Source organism: Rhipicephalus microplus, chromosome X (genome assembly GCF_043290135.1).
Source record: "Rhipicephalus microplus isolate Deutch F79 chromosome X, USDA_Rmic, whole genome shotgun sequence".
In the NCBI taxonomy this organism is placed as follows: Eukaryota; Metazoa; Arthropoda; class Arachnida; order Ixodida; family Ixodidae; genus Rhipicephalus; species Rhipicephalus microplus.
Genome location: NC_134710.1, coordinates 14,092,065 through 14,110,032, shown reverse-complemented (window position 1 = coordinate 14,110,032; position 17,968 = coordinate 14,092,065). Strand labels below are relative to the sequence as shown.

The 17,968-nt window shown below is 42.4% G+C and overlaps 1 protein-coding gene across 3 annotated transcripts in view; it reads right to left on the bottom strand.

Annotated features, from left to right (window-relative positions):
• sp3 (phosphatidylinositide phosphatase spermathreecae) overlaps nucleotides 1-17,968 on the bottom strand; it is a 109,212-nt gene that overhangs the window by 14,539 nt on the left and 76,705 nt on the right. Inside the window, exons 15-18 of one of the 3 annotated variants that reach the window (XM_037426597.2) lie at nucleotides 15,480-15,553; nucleotides 15,246-15,401; nucleotides 11,305-11,633; nucleotides 1,463-1,762 (exon numbers count right to left, since the gene is read on the bottom strand). In XM_037426597.2, the coding sequence (XP_037282494.2) occupies nucleotides 1,463-1,762; nucleotides 11,305-11,633; nucleotides 15,246-15,401; nucleotides 15,480-15,553 (859 nt within the window). Of the gene's footprint in view, nucleotides 1-1,462; nucleotides 1,763-2,596; nucleotides 2,721-10,525; nucleotides 10,808-11,304; nucleotides 11,634-15,245; nucleotides 15,402-15,479; nucleotides 15,554-17,968 lie in introns of those variants that run through there. The other 2 variants (XM_075881851.1, XM_075881850.1) reach the window with 2 other exon arrangements.

Sequence of the window (17,968 nt, the reverse complement as noted above, 5' to 3'; positions counted from 1 at the left end):
CAACCACAGAACATGCATTCAATAACCAAGTAAAGAAATATTTTTTGCAACAGTTGTCTTCATCTTAGCAACTGCTTTTTAATGTAGCGATAACAATTGCTACATGTTATATTGTCCTTATGTTTTGTATTATAACTTGCGCTTGTTTGTTCTTCAGAGTTTTCTTTTTTGCCTTGCTAAACATATATGTATTTTCTACTTTCGTTTTTTCGCACTGTGCTTTTTTTTCTTACTGAAGATACCGTAACAACTGAATGTTGTATATTTTGTTTCTTCTCCCGTTAACATCATGTATGGGAGCCCCCCTGACAGTTTCCAACTTTGGGGCTCCTTGTGTGTATTACCAATCCTGTACGCACTTTTCTGTAAACTGACATCGTTGTTGAATAAACTTGAACTTGAACTTGAACTATCCTTCAAGAGGAAGGTATATAACAGCTGTATCTTGCCGGTACTTAGCTACGGAGCAGAAACCTGGAGACTTACAAAGAGGGTTCAGCTTAAATTGAGGACGACGCAGCGAGCAATGGAAAGAAAAATGGTAGGTGTAATCTTAAGAGACAAGAAGAGAGCAGAGTGGATTAGGGAACAAATGGGGGTTAAGGATATCATAGCTGAAATCAAGAAGAAGAAATGGACATGGGCCGGGCATGTAGCGCGTAGACAGGATAACTGCTGGTCGTTAAGGTTAACTAACTGGATCCCCAGAGAAGGCAAGCGGGTTAGGGGGAGACAGAAGGTTAGGTGGGCAGATGAGATTAAGAAGTTTGCGGGTATAAATTGGCAGCAGCAAGCCCAGGACCGGGTTAACTGGCGGAACATGGGAGAGGCCTTTGTCCTGCAGTGGACGTAGTCAGGCTGCTGCTGATGATGATGATGACAGTAAACCACTGTATAAACCCTCCTGCTCTGTGTAATTACAGTGCTGCAGTTTACGGCAGGGCATGCACTTGGAAGCCGATGTTCCAATTTATAATGGTGCACATGTCTTTGTGACTGGGCAAAGCAGTTGCGATGGCCAACATTGTAATTACGTACCTACTGGTACGCCGCAGACAATTTTGGAGGCCAAGGGCCACCAGTTTCAATTTCGGCGATCTCCACTGGAGGCACTCTGTGGACTTGGAAAAGGCCCATCGGCATAGCAATCACATTAGTGGGTTTGGTAAGCCAGGAAAGAAGCACTGAATTCTTTTTCTTAATTTATGTTATAACCACAGCATGCAGCACTGCTGCATTTGACAAAAGAGTTTGTTGGTATTCTGTGCATATGAGACCATGTGTTAGAAAATGGAGGCAGTTGAGGGACCTAAGGGAGAAAAAATTGCGGTGCACTGTTGTCTGAATTCCCACTGGCTGTACTTGATAATATGCCATCTTTAGAAGTGTTACACACTTCACAGCACTCATCGGAACTTGCTCTTAAATGTATTTGCATTCAGGTTTATGCACGAAAAATCACCTGAATTTGTGGAGCCAGAGCAGCAGACTGGATCTTGGGCTGGCGCAGGGAAGCACGACGCATGGCATCTAGCACAAAATCATCAATGTCCACAGCCTGGTGGGCAGGTGCTCTCTGTTCGCAGTTGGCCAAACCAGGGCTTGTGGCCAGAATGCCACAGCTCTCAAGCAGTGCATCATGTCCTGGCTCTGGCACATCCGAATCACTTGAGTAATCAGAGCTCAGTGCACGCTCAGTTGCTGGCAATGGTTGTCGCAGCCAGCGTGCCGAGTCTTCCTCTGAGTCTGACGAGCTGTCCACCTAGGTATGAAAAGAGGGCAGAGGAAATGTGTTGAAAAGTGCAAAAAATTACAATACTGTAATTCTCATTAAGGATGCAAGCGTTACAGTTGTGGCAGCTACAACTTAATGATTAAACTGTGCTATGCATTCACAATAACTTTCTCTTGGGCGAGCCAGTTGGTGTTTACTGAAAGGTATGATATGGTACTGCAGCGCAAAATTAAAAAACTGCCGCTTTCTTTTTTATTCCTGTCCACCTCTTTAGTCTTTCTTTTCTAGTTTTGTGCTGCAGTATTGTGTCCTTGAGTGCTTATGCATTGGCCTAGAGGTACTTGTTCCAGCTCAAAAATGAACGCCAAGGAGTGAGTGGGACCCAGGTTGGTCCGACACCACAGATGACATGCATCATATGAGAAGCCCTCAATGTGAAAGAAGCCCCTCAACACCAACACTTCACGAAGTTCTCGGTGCAAAATTTTGAATTACAGGGACCTGTCACAGCCTCTGCATGCTGAACAGGGAGGGGTGACAATGGGAAAGAAGCCAAGTTGGTGCACTTCATAGTCTCAACTCTTTCTTTACCATGAGAAAATGGCCATTTCTCATGTCTCAAGAACCAAGTCTTTGCCAGTTAACAAAGCACTCCAACACGCATTGCAGCATACGAAACTATGCATAATAAAATGTTCTTAGCAAAAAATATAAGTTGCAGCACAACAAAACTTGTGGAATGTAAAAAAATGTGATGAGTGTGTAATTATGGTTGCCAGCTGACTATTGACAAAGCATAAGAACATGATATGGTCTGGGGTGCGTCCTCACTGGCAACCATCTGCCGGTAATGCACTCCCTCACCAGAGCAGGATTGGCCACCCGGGTGCAGAACCTGGCCAGAACCTCCCATGAACACAGCAGTTAACCCTTGGCCCTCAGTCCCCAGCAGCTGTGAAGCAACTGTCCAAGGTGGCGGTCAGACCTGTGACGCAGCGGAGGGTGCTAAGAATCCCTGGGTATGGACAGGCTGCCATTGGAACCTGAACTTGGTTACCTTCAAAACTAGAACACTATCTAGTGAGGCTAGTCTAGCTGTGCTATTCGAGGAATTAGAGGGTGTTAAATGGGATGTAATAGGGCTCAGCAAAACTGGGGGGACGCGTGAGGCTTATACAGTGCTGAAGAATGGACACGTCCTATGCTACCGTGGATTAGTTGACAGAAAAGAACTAGGAGTGGGGTTTCTCATACACAAAAATATCGCTGGTAAAATTAAGGAATACTATAGCATCAGTGAGAGATTGGCAATTATCATAATTAAGTTTAACAAAAGATACAAGATGAAGGTGGTACAGGCCTACGCACCTACATCGAGCCATGATCATTTGGTTGAATGCTTTTATGAAGATGTAGAGTCAGCCATTAATAAAGTAAAAAAGTTTACTATTCTTATGGGCGACTTTAATACCAAAGTAGGCAAGAAACGGGCTGGAGACGATGTAGTGGGGGAACATGGCATCTGATCTAGAAATGCCAGAGGGGAGTTAGTAGTAGAGTTTGCCGAATGTAATTATTTATGGATTCTGAGTGCCTTCTTCAGAAAACGGGCTCATTTTAAGGGGACGTGGCGAAGTCCTAATGGCAAAAATAAAAATTAAGTAATGAAATTGACTTCATTCTGTGTGCACATCAAGATATTGTACAGGATGTAGAGGTACTAGTTGGCAAGATTAGATGCAGTGACCATAGAATGTTAAGAGCTCCTATTCACCTAGATTTAAAAAAGCAAAGACAAAGTGATTAGCAAGAAGCCAATTAATGAACTGGCAGTGAGAGCAAAAATACAGGAATTCAGAGTTTCACTTCAGAATCAATTCGAGGCACTAAATGAGATAACCGACGTTAGCATTGACACAATGAACGATAACTTTACTAGTATCATCAAAGAGTGTGCAATTGAAGTTGGTTCAGTCACTAGATGGGAAACTGGCAAACTATTTCAGGAGACGAAAAATCTTATTAAGAGATGACTAATGATGAAAGCCTCAAATGCAACAGACAAAATAGAGCTAGTCGAGCTTTTGAAGTTAATCAATAGGCGTAAAGAGCTGACATCACGAGGCATAACATGAAAAGAATTGATCAGGCTGTAAAAAGCGGTAGAAGCCTAAAAGCTGCGAAGGCAGACTTGTGCATAGGCAAAAATTGGACGTATGCATTGAGAAACAAGGAAGGCAATGTCATAACCAATATGAATGTGATAGTCCAGATGGCAAAGGAGTTCTACAGAGAGCTGTACAGATGTCCAAAGGAACAGGATGATATTGTGAGAAACTATAATAGCCCAGGAGAATTCGACATCCTACCAGTAACGACAGGGGACGTAAAGAAAGCCTTAGAAGTAATGCAGAGAGGCAAAGCCACTGGTGAGAATAAAGTAACAATGGACCTCCTGAAAGATGGCATAGAAATTGTGTTAGAAAAATCAGCCATGTTATATTTGGGGGTGCTGACACCCCCTGTAGAGTTGTTTGCACCGTGTGGCACACGTGTCTCGCCCAAAAGCTGCATTTCGGGTTACAACAACTGGGTGGTAGGTGCCGTTGATTACCACTGTCATCATCATCATGGTTGTGACAATGGTAGCGCCGATGGTAACCCCTGGCGGAAAGCAAGCCTTGGTGGTGGGCGAGAGTTGAGTGAGTCTCTTCTGCGTGTGGCGGTTGCCGTGAACGGTTGTCTTTAGCGTGGGTCCTCGGCGCGTGGCACCGCGGGCGTGTGCGTCGGGGGCCCTCGTGGTAAGTCAAGCGTTGGCGCTGCCGCCTTGGGTATGTTATTGTGTTTATCGTGGGTATGTGTGCATGTGTTTGCTTGTTTGCCCCGACCGCCCCACTGTGTCCGTTCACTCCAAGAGCGTGGCGTGTCGCTCGCTAATTCGAGACCCCACAATATACAAAGCGTCTCTTGACGGGAAGGGTACCGGAATCTTGGAAGAAAGCCAACATCATCTTGACCTATAAGAAAGGAGACGTCAAGGACTTGAAAAATTACAGGCCGATCAGCTTACTCTCCGTTCTCTACAAACTATTTACAAAATAATAGCTAATAGAATTAAGATGATATTAGAGTTCAATCAGCTAAAGGACCGAGCAGGATTTTACATCGGCTCCAATAGATCATATTCCACAATAGATCATATTCATACTATCAATCAGGTAATAGAGAAACGCGCTGCATACAACCAACTTCTATACATAGCTTTCATAAATTACGAGAAGGCGTTTGACTCAGTCGAGACATCAGCAGTAATGCAGGCACTACGGAATCGAGGCACCCAAGAACCCTACATAAACATTCTGGAAGAAAGCTACAGAAGATCCACAGCCACCATTGTTCTCCATGAAGAAAACGACAGAATCCCACTAAAGAAGAGTGTAAGGCAGGGAGACACACCTCTCCAATGCTATTCACAGCGTTTTTACAGGAGGTATTCAGGGCCCTAGACTGGGAAGAGTTAGGGATAAGAGTTAATAAAGAGTACCTCTCTCCAATGCTACTCACCGTGTTTTTACAGGAGGTATTCAGGGCCCTAGACTGGGAAGAGTTAGGGATAAGAGTTAATATAGAGTACCTTAGTAACCTGCGATTCTCTGATGACATTGCCTTGATGAGTAACAGAGGGAACGAATTATAGTTCATGATTACTGAACTGGACACGGAAAGCAGAAAAGTAGGTCTGAAAATTAATATGCACAAAACTAAAGTAATGTGCAACAATCTTGGCAGAAAACAGCACTTCGTGATACGTGGAGAGACGCTGAAAGTTGTAAAGGAGTATTTACTCGCATAATCCTCGCGCTCGCATAATTGTCGCACCCCCCATATCACCCAACAAAATAAGGTTGCCTTTTTTTCTCAAGTAATTATTGCACCCCCGAAAACTACTGCAATATTGTCGGCTACTCGTTCCAGCCACTGATGATGATAGCGCGCGCTATCTGGCGCCATCTCTTAAGCATCAAGCGGACTATTATCGCAAGGAGATTCAATCTAATCCAAGCCAAGCCAAAGTGGCAAGTGCAAATTGCTATAGTGTACTAGAATATATTCCAGTAAACTATTCCGGCGCGCTTTGTATGTTGTCTCGGTAATTGTGTCGCGTTATGGGGTGATAAGGTGAAACCGAAAGCTAGGTGGGCCGATGAGATTAAAAAGTTTGTGGATATAACGTGGCAACGCAAAGCACAAAACCGGGTTGATTGGCGGCTCATGGGAGAGGTCATTGCCCTGTAGTGGGCGTAGTCAGGCTGATGATGATGATGCAAAGCAATCAAAACAGAAAGTTCAAAAGTACACTTTGATGATAACTGACACAGATATAGTATATAAAATAACAAATATTGTACACCATCTTCCTCTTAACAGTGGCAAAAGAAATATGGACTAAGGGACTGCTTCATCGTATATGCCATGCAGTGAAGCATTTTCTGGTATTTCGTGAGGCACAGGTGCGCTCGCACACTTTTCATATAAAATATTTGTTTTTTGTTGAGAAGAGCCTGCTGGTGTTCTAGTATAGATGGACAACTGTGATGTGAACAATGCCTATACATATGAGATGTCCAATGAACTTCAGCAGTTTATCTGGCGTCACTCTTTTCGCGAGCCACCTCTCTCTGCACAGGTTAGTGTTCGAAAATAGGCATGCATATTTATTTGTATTTTCGCAAATAGTATAGGAAAAAAAAACAACTAAATGACGTGCAGTCCTTAAATGTCTCGCGCCGCTCCATATTGTGGGGCCGCGATGTGCTGTGGTGGCCTTCTTACATGAGGAGAAGCTCTGCAGCCAGCACCAGCACATTGTGCCCTAGCGATGTGCGGACCTCAAACATAACCAGAGTAGTTCCAAGATTGTGCACAAAAGTCAGCAGCTACGCACATGTCAGGAGGAAACCAACCCCTGAACGACTGCAGATGTCGCAGCCTGACACAAAACATCGTTGGCATCAGAACTACAAGCTGAGGTGCTGTCATTGCGGGTGCAACAATCAAAATAGAATTTGGAGCAATTTTTGAAGCAGCAAAATGTAACTTTTGGAGCAATAGAACCCAAATTTGAAGCAGGCTACAGAAAAAAACAGACATTCATTTTTATCATGAAAGACCAAATTAAGAGCAGTATAAGAAAGCAGGCTTGAATTTAGAAAAAAATGTAAGTACAAATCATTCAACCTCACTCAAAATCGCGCAGAGTGAACATGAGCACGAGACTGCTTTTGCATTAAAAGTAATGTTTAAGCCACCCCACTGAGCAAACAATGAAGCCTACATTAACATTTGCTGCACCTGTGAAATCCTTTGACAAACTGCGAATTCATATGTGGCTCTGCCAAGCTGGTGTCCTTGAAATTCGGGATAAACATAAAACTGAGGTGTAGAGATGGAGAAAAATATTACTGGCTCACAACAGTTTTTTTTAGGGCAGCAGTAATGTCATTCAATGCTCAAAATGATTTCCAGTAACTTGTCTTAGACGTCAGCGATCATACGGGTACTCTCAATTATACAGCACATACATGCATGAATAATTGAAAAAAAATGTGCCATGTCCCGTGACTAGCGCTAACAGCCTCTTGCAAATCATAATGCTCTTTTCGCAGGACACTAATGTACTGCGGCGAATGTAGCTTAAACCGCTTTCAGCTTGCGTTAGAACAAGCCAACAAAATTTCGAACCGTAACACCACCCACCCTTCTTTTTTTTTCTTTCATGATGGGGTTAGGTTTAGTTTACAACTTCTTGGCTCGCTTGCATGGCGCGTTCAACCAGATAAGGTAACATGGCACTTGGTCGTTGGCAGGGTTTTCTCTTAGGGGGCGCAACTTGGTCTTGAATCGCTGCTGGGGAACAGGGAGAGCAGTGGTGAAACTTGGGTGAGGGCAAGTGACGGTGAGGCTAGAGGGGGGGCAAGTGCCCCTTTTACATCCCCTGCCGACGCCCATGAACGGCATGTGCCGATTGGCGCGGTGACGGAACCGGATACCAGCCGCCGAGAAGACGCAACTTCAAGGCCCCCTCCAAGAAAGGGGGGCCTTTAATGTAATAAACTGAACTGAACTGAAGACAGAAATGTTTTATATGCCAATGTTATGGCAGCCCAAGTAGTGGCTGGCAACGCGGGCGTGCGCAGCATGTGAAGCTTGTTCTCGTGCGAGAAACACGCTATGCGCTTCAAGCTTTAGTTGCTAACTGTACTGCTGGAAAATTCATGTCTTGCGCCAAGCGTCGGTGGCTACGGCAATGCATTTTTGTCTTGAAGTTACGTCGTCTCGCCGATAGGTATCTGCTGCGGTCACTGGTCCCATGGTCTAGTGGCATTGTTCCTTTATGTGGTCGATCGCATCTTGCAAGTGTCCTCACCTAACTAGTACATATCTTACACCGTGGTTTAGGGTTAGGGGCTCCGCGCTTGGACCGACTGATGAAGCGAACTGCAGGTGGCCAACGTGGTCTAGATTTCTCACTGAAATTAGGGCATTTGAAAAAATTTTGAGGCTGGTTGGGCATTTTGGCTTCAGGCAATGCATTTTTGTCTTGAAGTTACGTTGTCTCGCCGATAGGTAACCGCTGCGATCAACGGTCCCATGGGCTAGTGGCATTGTTACTTTATGTGGTCGATCGCGTCTCGCAAGTGCCTTCACCTAACTAGTGCATATCTTACACCGTGGTTTAGAATTAGGGTCTCCGTGCTTGGACTTACTGACGAAGCAAACTGCAGGTGGCCAACGTGGTCTAGATTTCTCACTGAAATTAGCGCATTTGAAAAAATTTTGAGGCTGGTTGGGCATTCTGGCGCAGCTTGGTGCAACAACAGAGAATTGTATCAAATTGGCGCAGCTGTTGCACTCCTGTGTCATCACTGGACTCAAAGCTTGTCGTCACACTGTTCAGGTGTGATTGCAAGATAGTTTCGAGTGTCACGCACTTCTCACGGCACAAGTGTACACCGATGAGCGTGTGATGACGCCGCCATGGGACAGACTATAAAAAGTGATGCCAGATGCGGCCGTGTCTGCACATGTAACAACAGAAGCGAAACTGAATCACCTCAGCATGTTATACATGCGGCAAACATTCGTAAATAATTTTTTTAAAATAAATTTTCTCTTATTCCAAACAACAGCACTCCAGTGAATAGCTGGTATAAATTTCAGGCAGTTGTTACCACTGAACACTAAGATAGCAAAGCTGATGCCATAATTTGATATTTGACTTGCCACGGTTCTTTTCATTACAAAATTTTCATGTTACTGCAGCATAACCACAAGTGGCACGCATTTTGTCAAGTTCGTCAGCCAAGCGCATTTTCACCACAACAAACGCACACTGGTTCGCGAAAAGGTCTGCCAAAAACCACTATGTTGCCAAGTCAAGCAAATTCAAACCGATTCTGGAAGGTCAGTGGCTGAACTAACTACTAGGAAGTGCTAGGTGTATACAAAACAATATCAACATGCCGAAAACAATTCATAGCATCGATCACCGGTGATCGATTTGAATAGACATGGTAACAAAAGAGTTGAGCATTTTCTCCAAGACTGTTTCTTTTTTCTTTGAATATCTTCACAAACTTTGGGTCCAAATGAACACTGCACGGCAACATTGCAGCACCCTGTGGCGGCCACAGCACCTATGCAGCATAAGAAGCACAACTGTGGAGCTCAAATACTTTAAGGACAGTGCATAAAAATGAAGACAAAACGAATGTATATGTACAATAAACACTTCTATAAGCTGCCTTCACAACTGTTGAGCTCAAATACTTGAAGGAAAGTGCATAAAAATTAGGACAAAACGAATGTATATGTACAATAGACACTTCTATGAGCTGCCTTTTTTTTTTAAATCGCCCACATCAAGCTTCTGTTGTGCTAATGTCTGCCCAAACTCTGTAAGAACCTAGTGCACACTGGCTGTTGTAGCGTGCTCAATACAACACAAATAACCAGCAAACTAGTGGCTAGCTTAAGCATCCAGCATGACATGTACAATTCAGAAAGGAAGATGTGGAAGCAGGTAAGTTCCCTACAGTATGCTGAAAGGAACGGGATGTCGGAGGACTGCATGGTCTAATGAAACTAGTCAACAGAGGGATGAGATCGGCAGAACAATAATGTAGTAGACGATAATTATTATGCATGATTCGTTACTATAGTCTGGGCGGTCAAGCTGTGACCTAAGAATGTGCATTACCATTATGGCAGCGGACTGCGCTTCTTCTATGCTGGAATCTTTTTCCTAAACAATAATTGTCATTGTTATTTATATTGCATTATTTTTGTTTCTTTAGCACTCTGTGATTGATACTTTCCCGTAGGAAATGCTATGAAATGCTGATTTTGGGACCTGAAATCACTTGAAATTCTGTATTAAAAAATGAAAAAGCATGCAAAATTGATAATGATTACTCTTTCAGTCATAAGTAAGATTAAACCCAAATGTTCTCCTGAAACTAAACATCCTGGGAATGAAACTTTCTTATTTTGGTCACGTCATGTGGGCTGCAAACTCAATGGAACATTGTTTGATATAAGTGAAAAGTAAAGGATACAGAATTATCAGGGTCAAGGTAGTTAGATGGTATTTTTCAAACCATAGAAAAGCATGTTGGCAAGCTTAAAGAACATTTGTTAAGCAAATCTCAGTGGCATTCATATGTTGATGGTCTTTCCAAGAGTTGAAAGCTACTGAATGCTAAATGGTGACAACAATCCCTTTGAACGCTTATTGTAACCACCTCATGTGCACAAGGGCCATTGAAAATAATGGTGAAATGCAGCAAATGGGAGTGCTTGCATAAAATCATGCACATGTGAGTGCATTTGTACTCTTGTTAAATGTGGGTAACTTGCCGGAGATACTCTGAGTGCAACGAATAGTCCAACAGGTGATGGTTGGACAGGAGAATAACTAGTGTGCATGCACCTGCTGCAACTGCATTTGTAGATGTGCTTCGTGGTCAGTGACTCGCTTTTGAACAAAACAAAAGGCGTCCCAAAGAGTGTCTGTAACCAAAAACAAAACTACGTATGTAACCCAAATAAAATCATGTTGCAAGACATAAAATTTCCAAAAGTATCTTTATCTAACCCATTCTAAAACACTGTTAGCACCGTAACATCACCTCAGCATATTCCCTCAACGAATATCCCCTCAGCATAACATCACGATAGCTACCATTTTTCAGCTAGTCAATCACAACATGATATATAACACTGCTTGTGAACAAGGTGCACTATAAATGCATGACAAATTTGTGCTTGCAACATCTTAGAGTGCTTTGCTGTGTATGCATAAAATATACAAAGGTTTTTTTTTCTTTAGATTGCCTGTGCACTACACGACGTGTGTATGGGGTTACATATAGCACAAAAGCAGTTGCTTTTTTTTCAGTTAACAGATTGGCAGGTTACACAGGTTTCTGAAGTCTGTCTAGCTGGTTCTCTCACTGTGGCAAAGTATATAGTAGTGCATCACTTATTTGCAAAAAGGATGGGCCCACCTGAAAGGAGCCCTCGGTGAGTGCCCCAAGAGCAGCAGCAGGGCGTTTGGCCAGGCCACGCACACTGCGCATGGGGTTAAGCCGGGCGAACTGTGAAGTCACATTGCTGAGAGCACGTGACCCCACACTCACGAAGGCCATCAGCTGACCTTCAGACATGTTGCGTGTCATGACCCCTAGAGGTGCCAAGCCAAGGCTTCCTGGTCGCTCGCCCTGGACGAAGGGTAGCTTGCTGCGGCGCCTTTCCAGTTTACCCTCAAACAGTGGTACACTCAGTGACTTAACACTCAGCGCCACCTTGAAGGACTCACAGATGGCCTTCAATGACTCTGAAAGCAAACGCACACATTCAATGTCACTATCCTTTCACTTCTCCTGTATGTTCGGTGCCTCTGGTATGGAGGCCTTTTTCTACACTCGATGCACCACACCATAGTTTTGTTGTTGACTGTGCTTCCTTGAGGAACAAAGTTGTGACTCACTATGCCATACAAAAAGCACCACCACCAGTTTGGAGAAGGGTCATTAGCTGTGCTAATTATTTATACTAATAACAATAATAAATGCTCAATAATAAATTCTTGAGTTCATTTATTCATTTGTTCAGATGAAAGAAACTCCCATGAGTCAGGACAAAAAGAGGTTACATGCCTCCTGACAGGGCACTGCTCCTGCTTGGCAGTAAGATAGACTCACCATTGCTATACATAAAACAGCACAAAGAAGGTTCCAGGAGGACAATATAAAACAGCATGATTCAGTGTATACATTATAAGACACAGTAGAACACTCATACATAAGCAAAATTCACTTTTTGTTACTTAAGAAAAGCATTCACATCATTTGCTGTGCCTTGACTAGACGTATGAGCCATCAGTGCTCACCATTATTATTGTAGTCAGAATACAATGATAGCACATGACAATTTCATTCGGCCAGCAAACAAACCGAACATCGAGAAAGACGAGTTCACAGAGCAATGTCGTATACACGGACTAATGGCTCTGCAGCATAATAATAACCCTGACAATATCCATCATACGCGAATGATTTCATTCTCGCCAGCTGCAATAACAAGCTGCTGTCAAAACATCGGCTCAAAGCAGTGTTCTATTCCATTAAGAACAAGATTTAAAAAAAAAAAAATTAGGTAGGCATTTTTTTAGTGTATGCAATATTGATGTGATATTTTCGAAGTTTTGTGATGTTGTGTTGCAGGCAGGCGATTTCTGTTCAGACTGCCAAGTTATGACCAAGAGTGAAAGAGTATACGAACAAGAAAAGGACAGTATCAGAAGTAACTTACTATCTTTACTAGGTTTTACCTAATTATACATGAGCGATAATTACACAATACGACATTTCTGCACCTTTTGTTGCATCACATTATGAAAAGGAGCTGTGTAAGCGACCGTCAAGCTTTCGACCAGGTCAAAATCTGGATTATGCCTACAGCACATATTCAGTCATAATCAGGTGATGGCAAATACGGAAAGAAACAAAAAGTGGCATTTTTTTGTTGTTATGCAAGCCTGGATCTCCTCAAAACAAGCTGTAGCTTCTGCCATTTGCATATGTATAATGCAACCTGGTGTTTTGAGCCAGCCGACCATGACCAGCCGAAAAAGATGAAGGTGAAACACAGGTGGAGGTGCTGGGTAATCTATGTGCTGCTATGTATTTCATATGTAATTTATCTAGTATTATTCTCTGTTGTGTATCTAGTAACATGTAATATTTTGTTATCTATGAACTTAGTAAATTTTTCTCTTCTGTACTCAGCCGGGAAGATCATTCCGATGTGCCACATACACCTGAAAAAAACTTCCAGTGCATGCAGCCCATTGATATTACAGTGGATGGTTCTGAGTGTCGAATTGAAGGGCCAGTAAACAGGCTCCGACTTTCTTTTTTTTTTTCACACACCTCAAACAAGCTCGCCAATTCGAACTGTAGACTGTGGCAAATATTCCGAATACAGTAGAACCTCGCTGATAGATTTTCGATAAGAAAAAAAAAAAAAAATGCGGAAGATAAACGTACCATCCAAATGAACAAACACTGAGGCTGACATGTCCATATAGAGGTGTAAAGGCAAAAAAATATCTCAAATTCTCTGATTCTGCCTCTCACTATTGGACAAGAAAAGCTCCTACATATTATAGGCCCTCGTCTGTAATTTCATAGTTTTTCATGCAAAACAAGCTTTGTAAAGCTTCTAGTCTAGCAGCCGGTCAGCGCACGCTTTTGTTCTCCCCGCTGTCTTCTGGTGCCACTTCCCCCACTCCTTCATAAACAATTATCAACATCGGTTGGATTCACACTTGCTGCCTCCCCGTTCACCTGTCAATAGCCGATGCCAAGCCTCACTCGAAAGCGACTTATACAGCCGTTTGGAGGCATGAAGTGATCGATGCCAAGGACATCGGCAATTTCAAGCGCTTTCTCCTCAAGCACGCTGCCATCAAAGTCAACTCCAGAGGCCCGTGCTTGCTTCAGCCACTTCAATAGCACCTCCTCCAGCTCCCCATGGCGAGATACACGGGAAGCTTGCTTATTTGTGCCGCCAAACACAAGAGAATCTCTTTCTGCTTTAACACCACGGTATTCACAGTAGACGCTGGCAGTCCAAGATTGTTCACTATGTCAATTCAATTCCTCTTCAGGTTCCTGTCGACAACCACCAAGATATTAGGCTTCTCCTTAATCGTTCGACGAGGGCTTGCGCTCTTCGAAGCCATGCTAGACGCAACTGGCTTGAATCGTCAACTACTGAGCAACGTGCAGCTTACTGAGCAAGGTGTCAGCTGAGAAAGAAAACCACTGTGCTACAGAAAATAATAGGTTTTTTTGGAAAACCGTTTGAAGACTGTGACGGCTCAAACGGGTCTGTGTGTGGGGCTGACAATTGAACGCAGCAAAGAAACCGATGGCAGTGCCATTTGGCGCTTCACAAGCACGCGAGACCAGTTTTTTTTTTGCACATGTGAGAGAGAATTTTTGCCCATGGAACGTATCATGCGACTGCAGTTTGCTGCGATGCCGAACATTGCTGCCGAATAATCCTATTTTCCAGGAACACATTAGGCGGAATGTATTAACATATAGCTCTATGGGGGCATTTCTAGTTTTCATAATTTCGAGCGTAGTGAGAACGTATAAACGAGATTCTACTGTATTACATTTTCCAAATACAGTTGAAACTCTTTATAAGAGGCCTGTTCCAGGCAGCAATTCTAGTCTTTTATTTCAGATGTCTCTTATAAGCATGGTACAATAAGTGCGTTTTCTTATTAACCTATATTTTACTGTAGGCACACTGGTGCCCCTTATACCTATTTGTCTCACATCAGTGCCTCTTATAAAAAGGTTTGACTGTATTACAGCGCTGGGCGCCGTGCAGGCCCTCTCTTTCGAAAAACAATTTCAACAGCTATGTTTTTCACCTGACCAGTGCCCCTCATAGCTGCAGTGATGCAAGCTTGCCCGTGGGCAATTTCATGTACCACTGAGCTCGGCGAATGGTCCCTACGAAATAGTGCCTTGGCCTTGCAGTGATGCAGTTTCGGCCGCGCAGTCTGCTTTTTCATTTTCCTGTGCAGCCACCTGCTGTTTTGTAGAGACTGAGACTATCGCGAGAAGCGGTATTGCCGGTTGAGACTGTTTTCACAACAAATCAGTGCAGGGCAGGGCCTCCCCTGAGTGACATAGGAACCGTTCACATATAGCATGCATTCCCGAAATTTTTGAGGCAACATATTTACAGAGCAAAAGTGCACAAACTCTCTTCATAATTTTTGGACTACGGGGTTGCTTACTGGCCCCTTAAATATGGCACCACCAAGAAGAGCACTTGATGACGTTTCTTTAAATGTAACTGCATCCCAAACATGGTGTAGAAAAGGCAACTATATTATAGGAAACTGAAAAGTGTGTCATACCAATCGTTTCTTCTTCTCCACTAATGGGAACAGCCACATTATTGAAGAAGCGAGTTCCTGTAGACCTAAACATGTGAAAGTAGCCACTCTGTCCATTGACCAGATAATGGAAACGAATACAATAGTGTCTTGATTTGAAGAGAGATGGTTCAGGGCCTGCAAAGACAAGCATGTTTCAGAAGCAGCAAAAATACACAAAATATGGTACTCTATCACGTGAATGAGAATGCTCACCTAGTTCCATTTTCTCAAGGTCCTCTAGGAACACTCTTTGATATTTGGTAATACGATCCGTCTGGTCATCATACCTGTAGAAATTGAGGCGAATATACTGCAATGCACTATATGTATTACAGGGCTTCATGCAACGATTATTTGGTAGGGGGTTCCCTGAAATCATTTTTGGCCAATTTCGGCAAGCTTGATTAGTAAATTACCTTTTTTTACAAGCTTCCCATAAAGCATAAAATTTCTTTAAAACTTTTTCAAATGAGTTGAATCGCATGTAGACATCCTCGTACTTTGTGAAACATTAGATAAACATTTATAGCAATAGAATTTCAGAAAAAATAAAATGTTATTTCAAGATGATATTTAAATATAATGTTTTTATGGTAAATAATATAATTTACATTGCACAGTAAAGTATTGAAATTTTTTGAATAATACACTTTCTTCTAAAAAAAAGGTGCACTGCCTTGATTCTCCACACAAATAGAAAGCCTGTGCATAGAATCATGTTCAGTAAATTTAACTTGTGAACTAATAACTGCTGCCAACTAGGTGGCAGGGAAAAAAATAAGCTCTGCAACAAAAACAATAAAAGTAATGATTAGCAGGTGTATCTAATTAACATAGTGAAATCTTGGCAAAACAATACAGCACATTTTATTACTGATGATTATTCACGGAAATGAAGCATGATGTAGGGCTCATTCTACATTGGATTAGAAGGAAAATATACCAATACGTAAACCTTGTTCCACCAGCCTTTTCACCAACCAAGTACATTTTCTCAAGCACACATCTTACCCGCCAAAAAGACTTTTCTATGTATCAATCCCAAATTTAAGGTTTAAACGTACTAACCTTTTAGAGCTTTCATGCCTATATCTAGCCATTTCAGAACGGAATAGTCTCAAAAGTAATATAGCTGAAATAACCACGCTGTATTCAGAGACGCTCTAAATGAGGAGTTCCAAGGAGAAAAATCTTCAAATCATCAAGCACACACACAAACATATTTAACACCAAAAATTCTATCTTTCTCAAATTGTTACGATGCCTGAATATGCAGGTCACATGATGTAAGCTTATTTTTGTGTTAACGTCAAAAATTCTGTACGATCACGTAAGTTGAGAAGCAGTGCACTACTGGCAATTTCTATTTCTTTTCAAGATTCCCTTTTTACTTTCCTTCTTTTGTTTCTATTACACTTTTTCTATGTTATATTAATTTTTATACCCCCCCCCTCCATGTAATGGCCACTTGGGGCCCTTAGGGTAAATAAAATAAATATGATTAGCGAGGATAATTCACATGCTCTGTGACAAATAAGTTCATACACAGAACACAGCTCTGAAGGTGTAAGATCATAGGTACACAGTATGATATTAATTAAAATATTGTAGTGCTACATTTAATTACGCTACTACAAGAAGAACATGACAGGATGGGTGCTGACTCTAAGTATTTCCGTTGAGATGACACACATTGCATTTAAAGCAATGAAAGGCAACAAACACATTCCCAATCGTGAAGGGTGATGGAGAGGTGGGTGTCTTTTTTTTTTGCAAGAATTCACTTTTTCTTTAGTAGCTCAAATTCACTGGTTCGCAGTGATACAGATGTGGTGCTGACACAAGTGTCTTCTTTCTGTACGAGAAAAAACGCCTCTGATGGTTTGCGAGCAAATCTCTTTCTACCTTTGTTAAGAATTTTCATTTTATCGAGCTGTAGTTCACAGTTTATCCAAGTGCTGCAATGGGCAGGTAGATTCTGGAACAACGCCAACTCGTCGCTTAACAACCATTCATGTTTCTTGGTGTGCTGGTTTATGCAGACCAATATAAACTTTGCCACATGGCCACACCTGTGACACACAACATGTACGACTTGGTGTGTTTCGTTGTGTTTTGTTCCACAGCCCAGAGTCGCCTCGTTGCTGGTGCTTCACATCTCGTGGCAAATATATTTGTGACCAAGTCGGGGCAAATATATTTGTGACCAAGAAGACGATCGGGACATCATACTTGCTGCCAACCCTTTTCAGATTGTGGGTTACCTTATGCATGTAGGGTATGACCACTGGTTGGGCTAATAATGGTAACAATACTTAAAAAGCTTAACGAGTCCCCCATCATATCTTCGCCTTGGTAAAGCATGCTCACTTCTAGTAAAAACTGCAACAAATCTCTTTCTATACATGTTCCCTTGCTCATGCCAACACATGCACTCACTACACCTTATCTCATTAACGTTCATGAATAAAAATGAAATTACTAAAACCTAGAGTTTTTTTACCAGTGTGACAATGTGCTGTGTGATCGAACATCACTGCGAGCGATCCTGAACGAAAAACATGCTTCCATATTTCAAGAAGCAAAATGAAATTGTATCATCACTGCCCAACATTCAATCATTCATATTCATTTCCTAAGCAAGAAGAGACTTTGTTTTGCAATCTTGGCAAGCTTTACAATTCCTCTAAATAGAGGTGCTG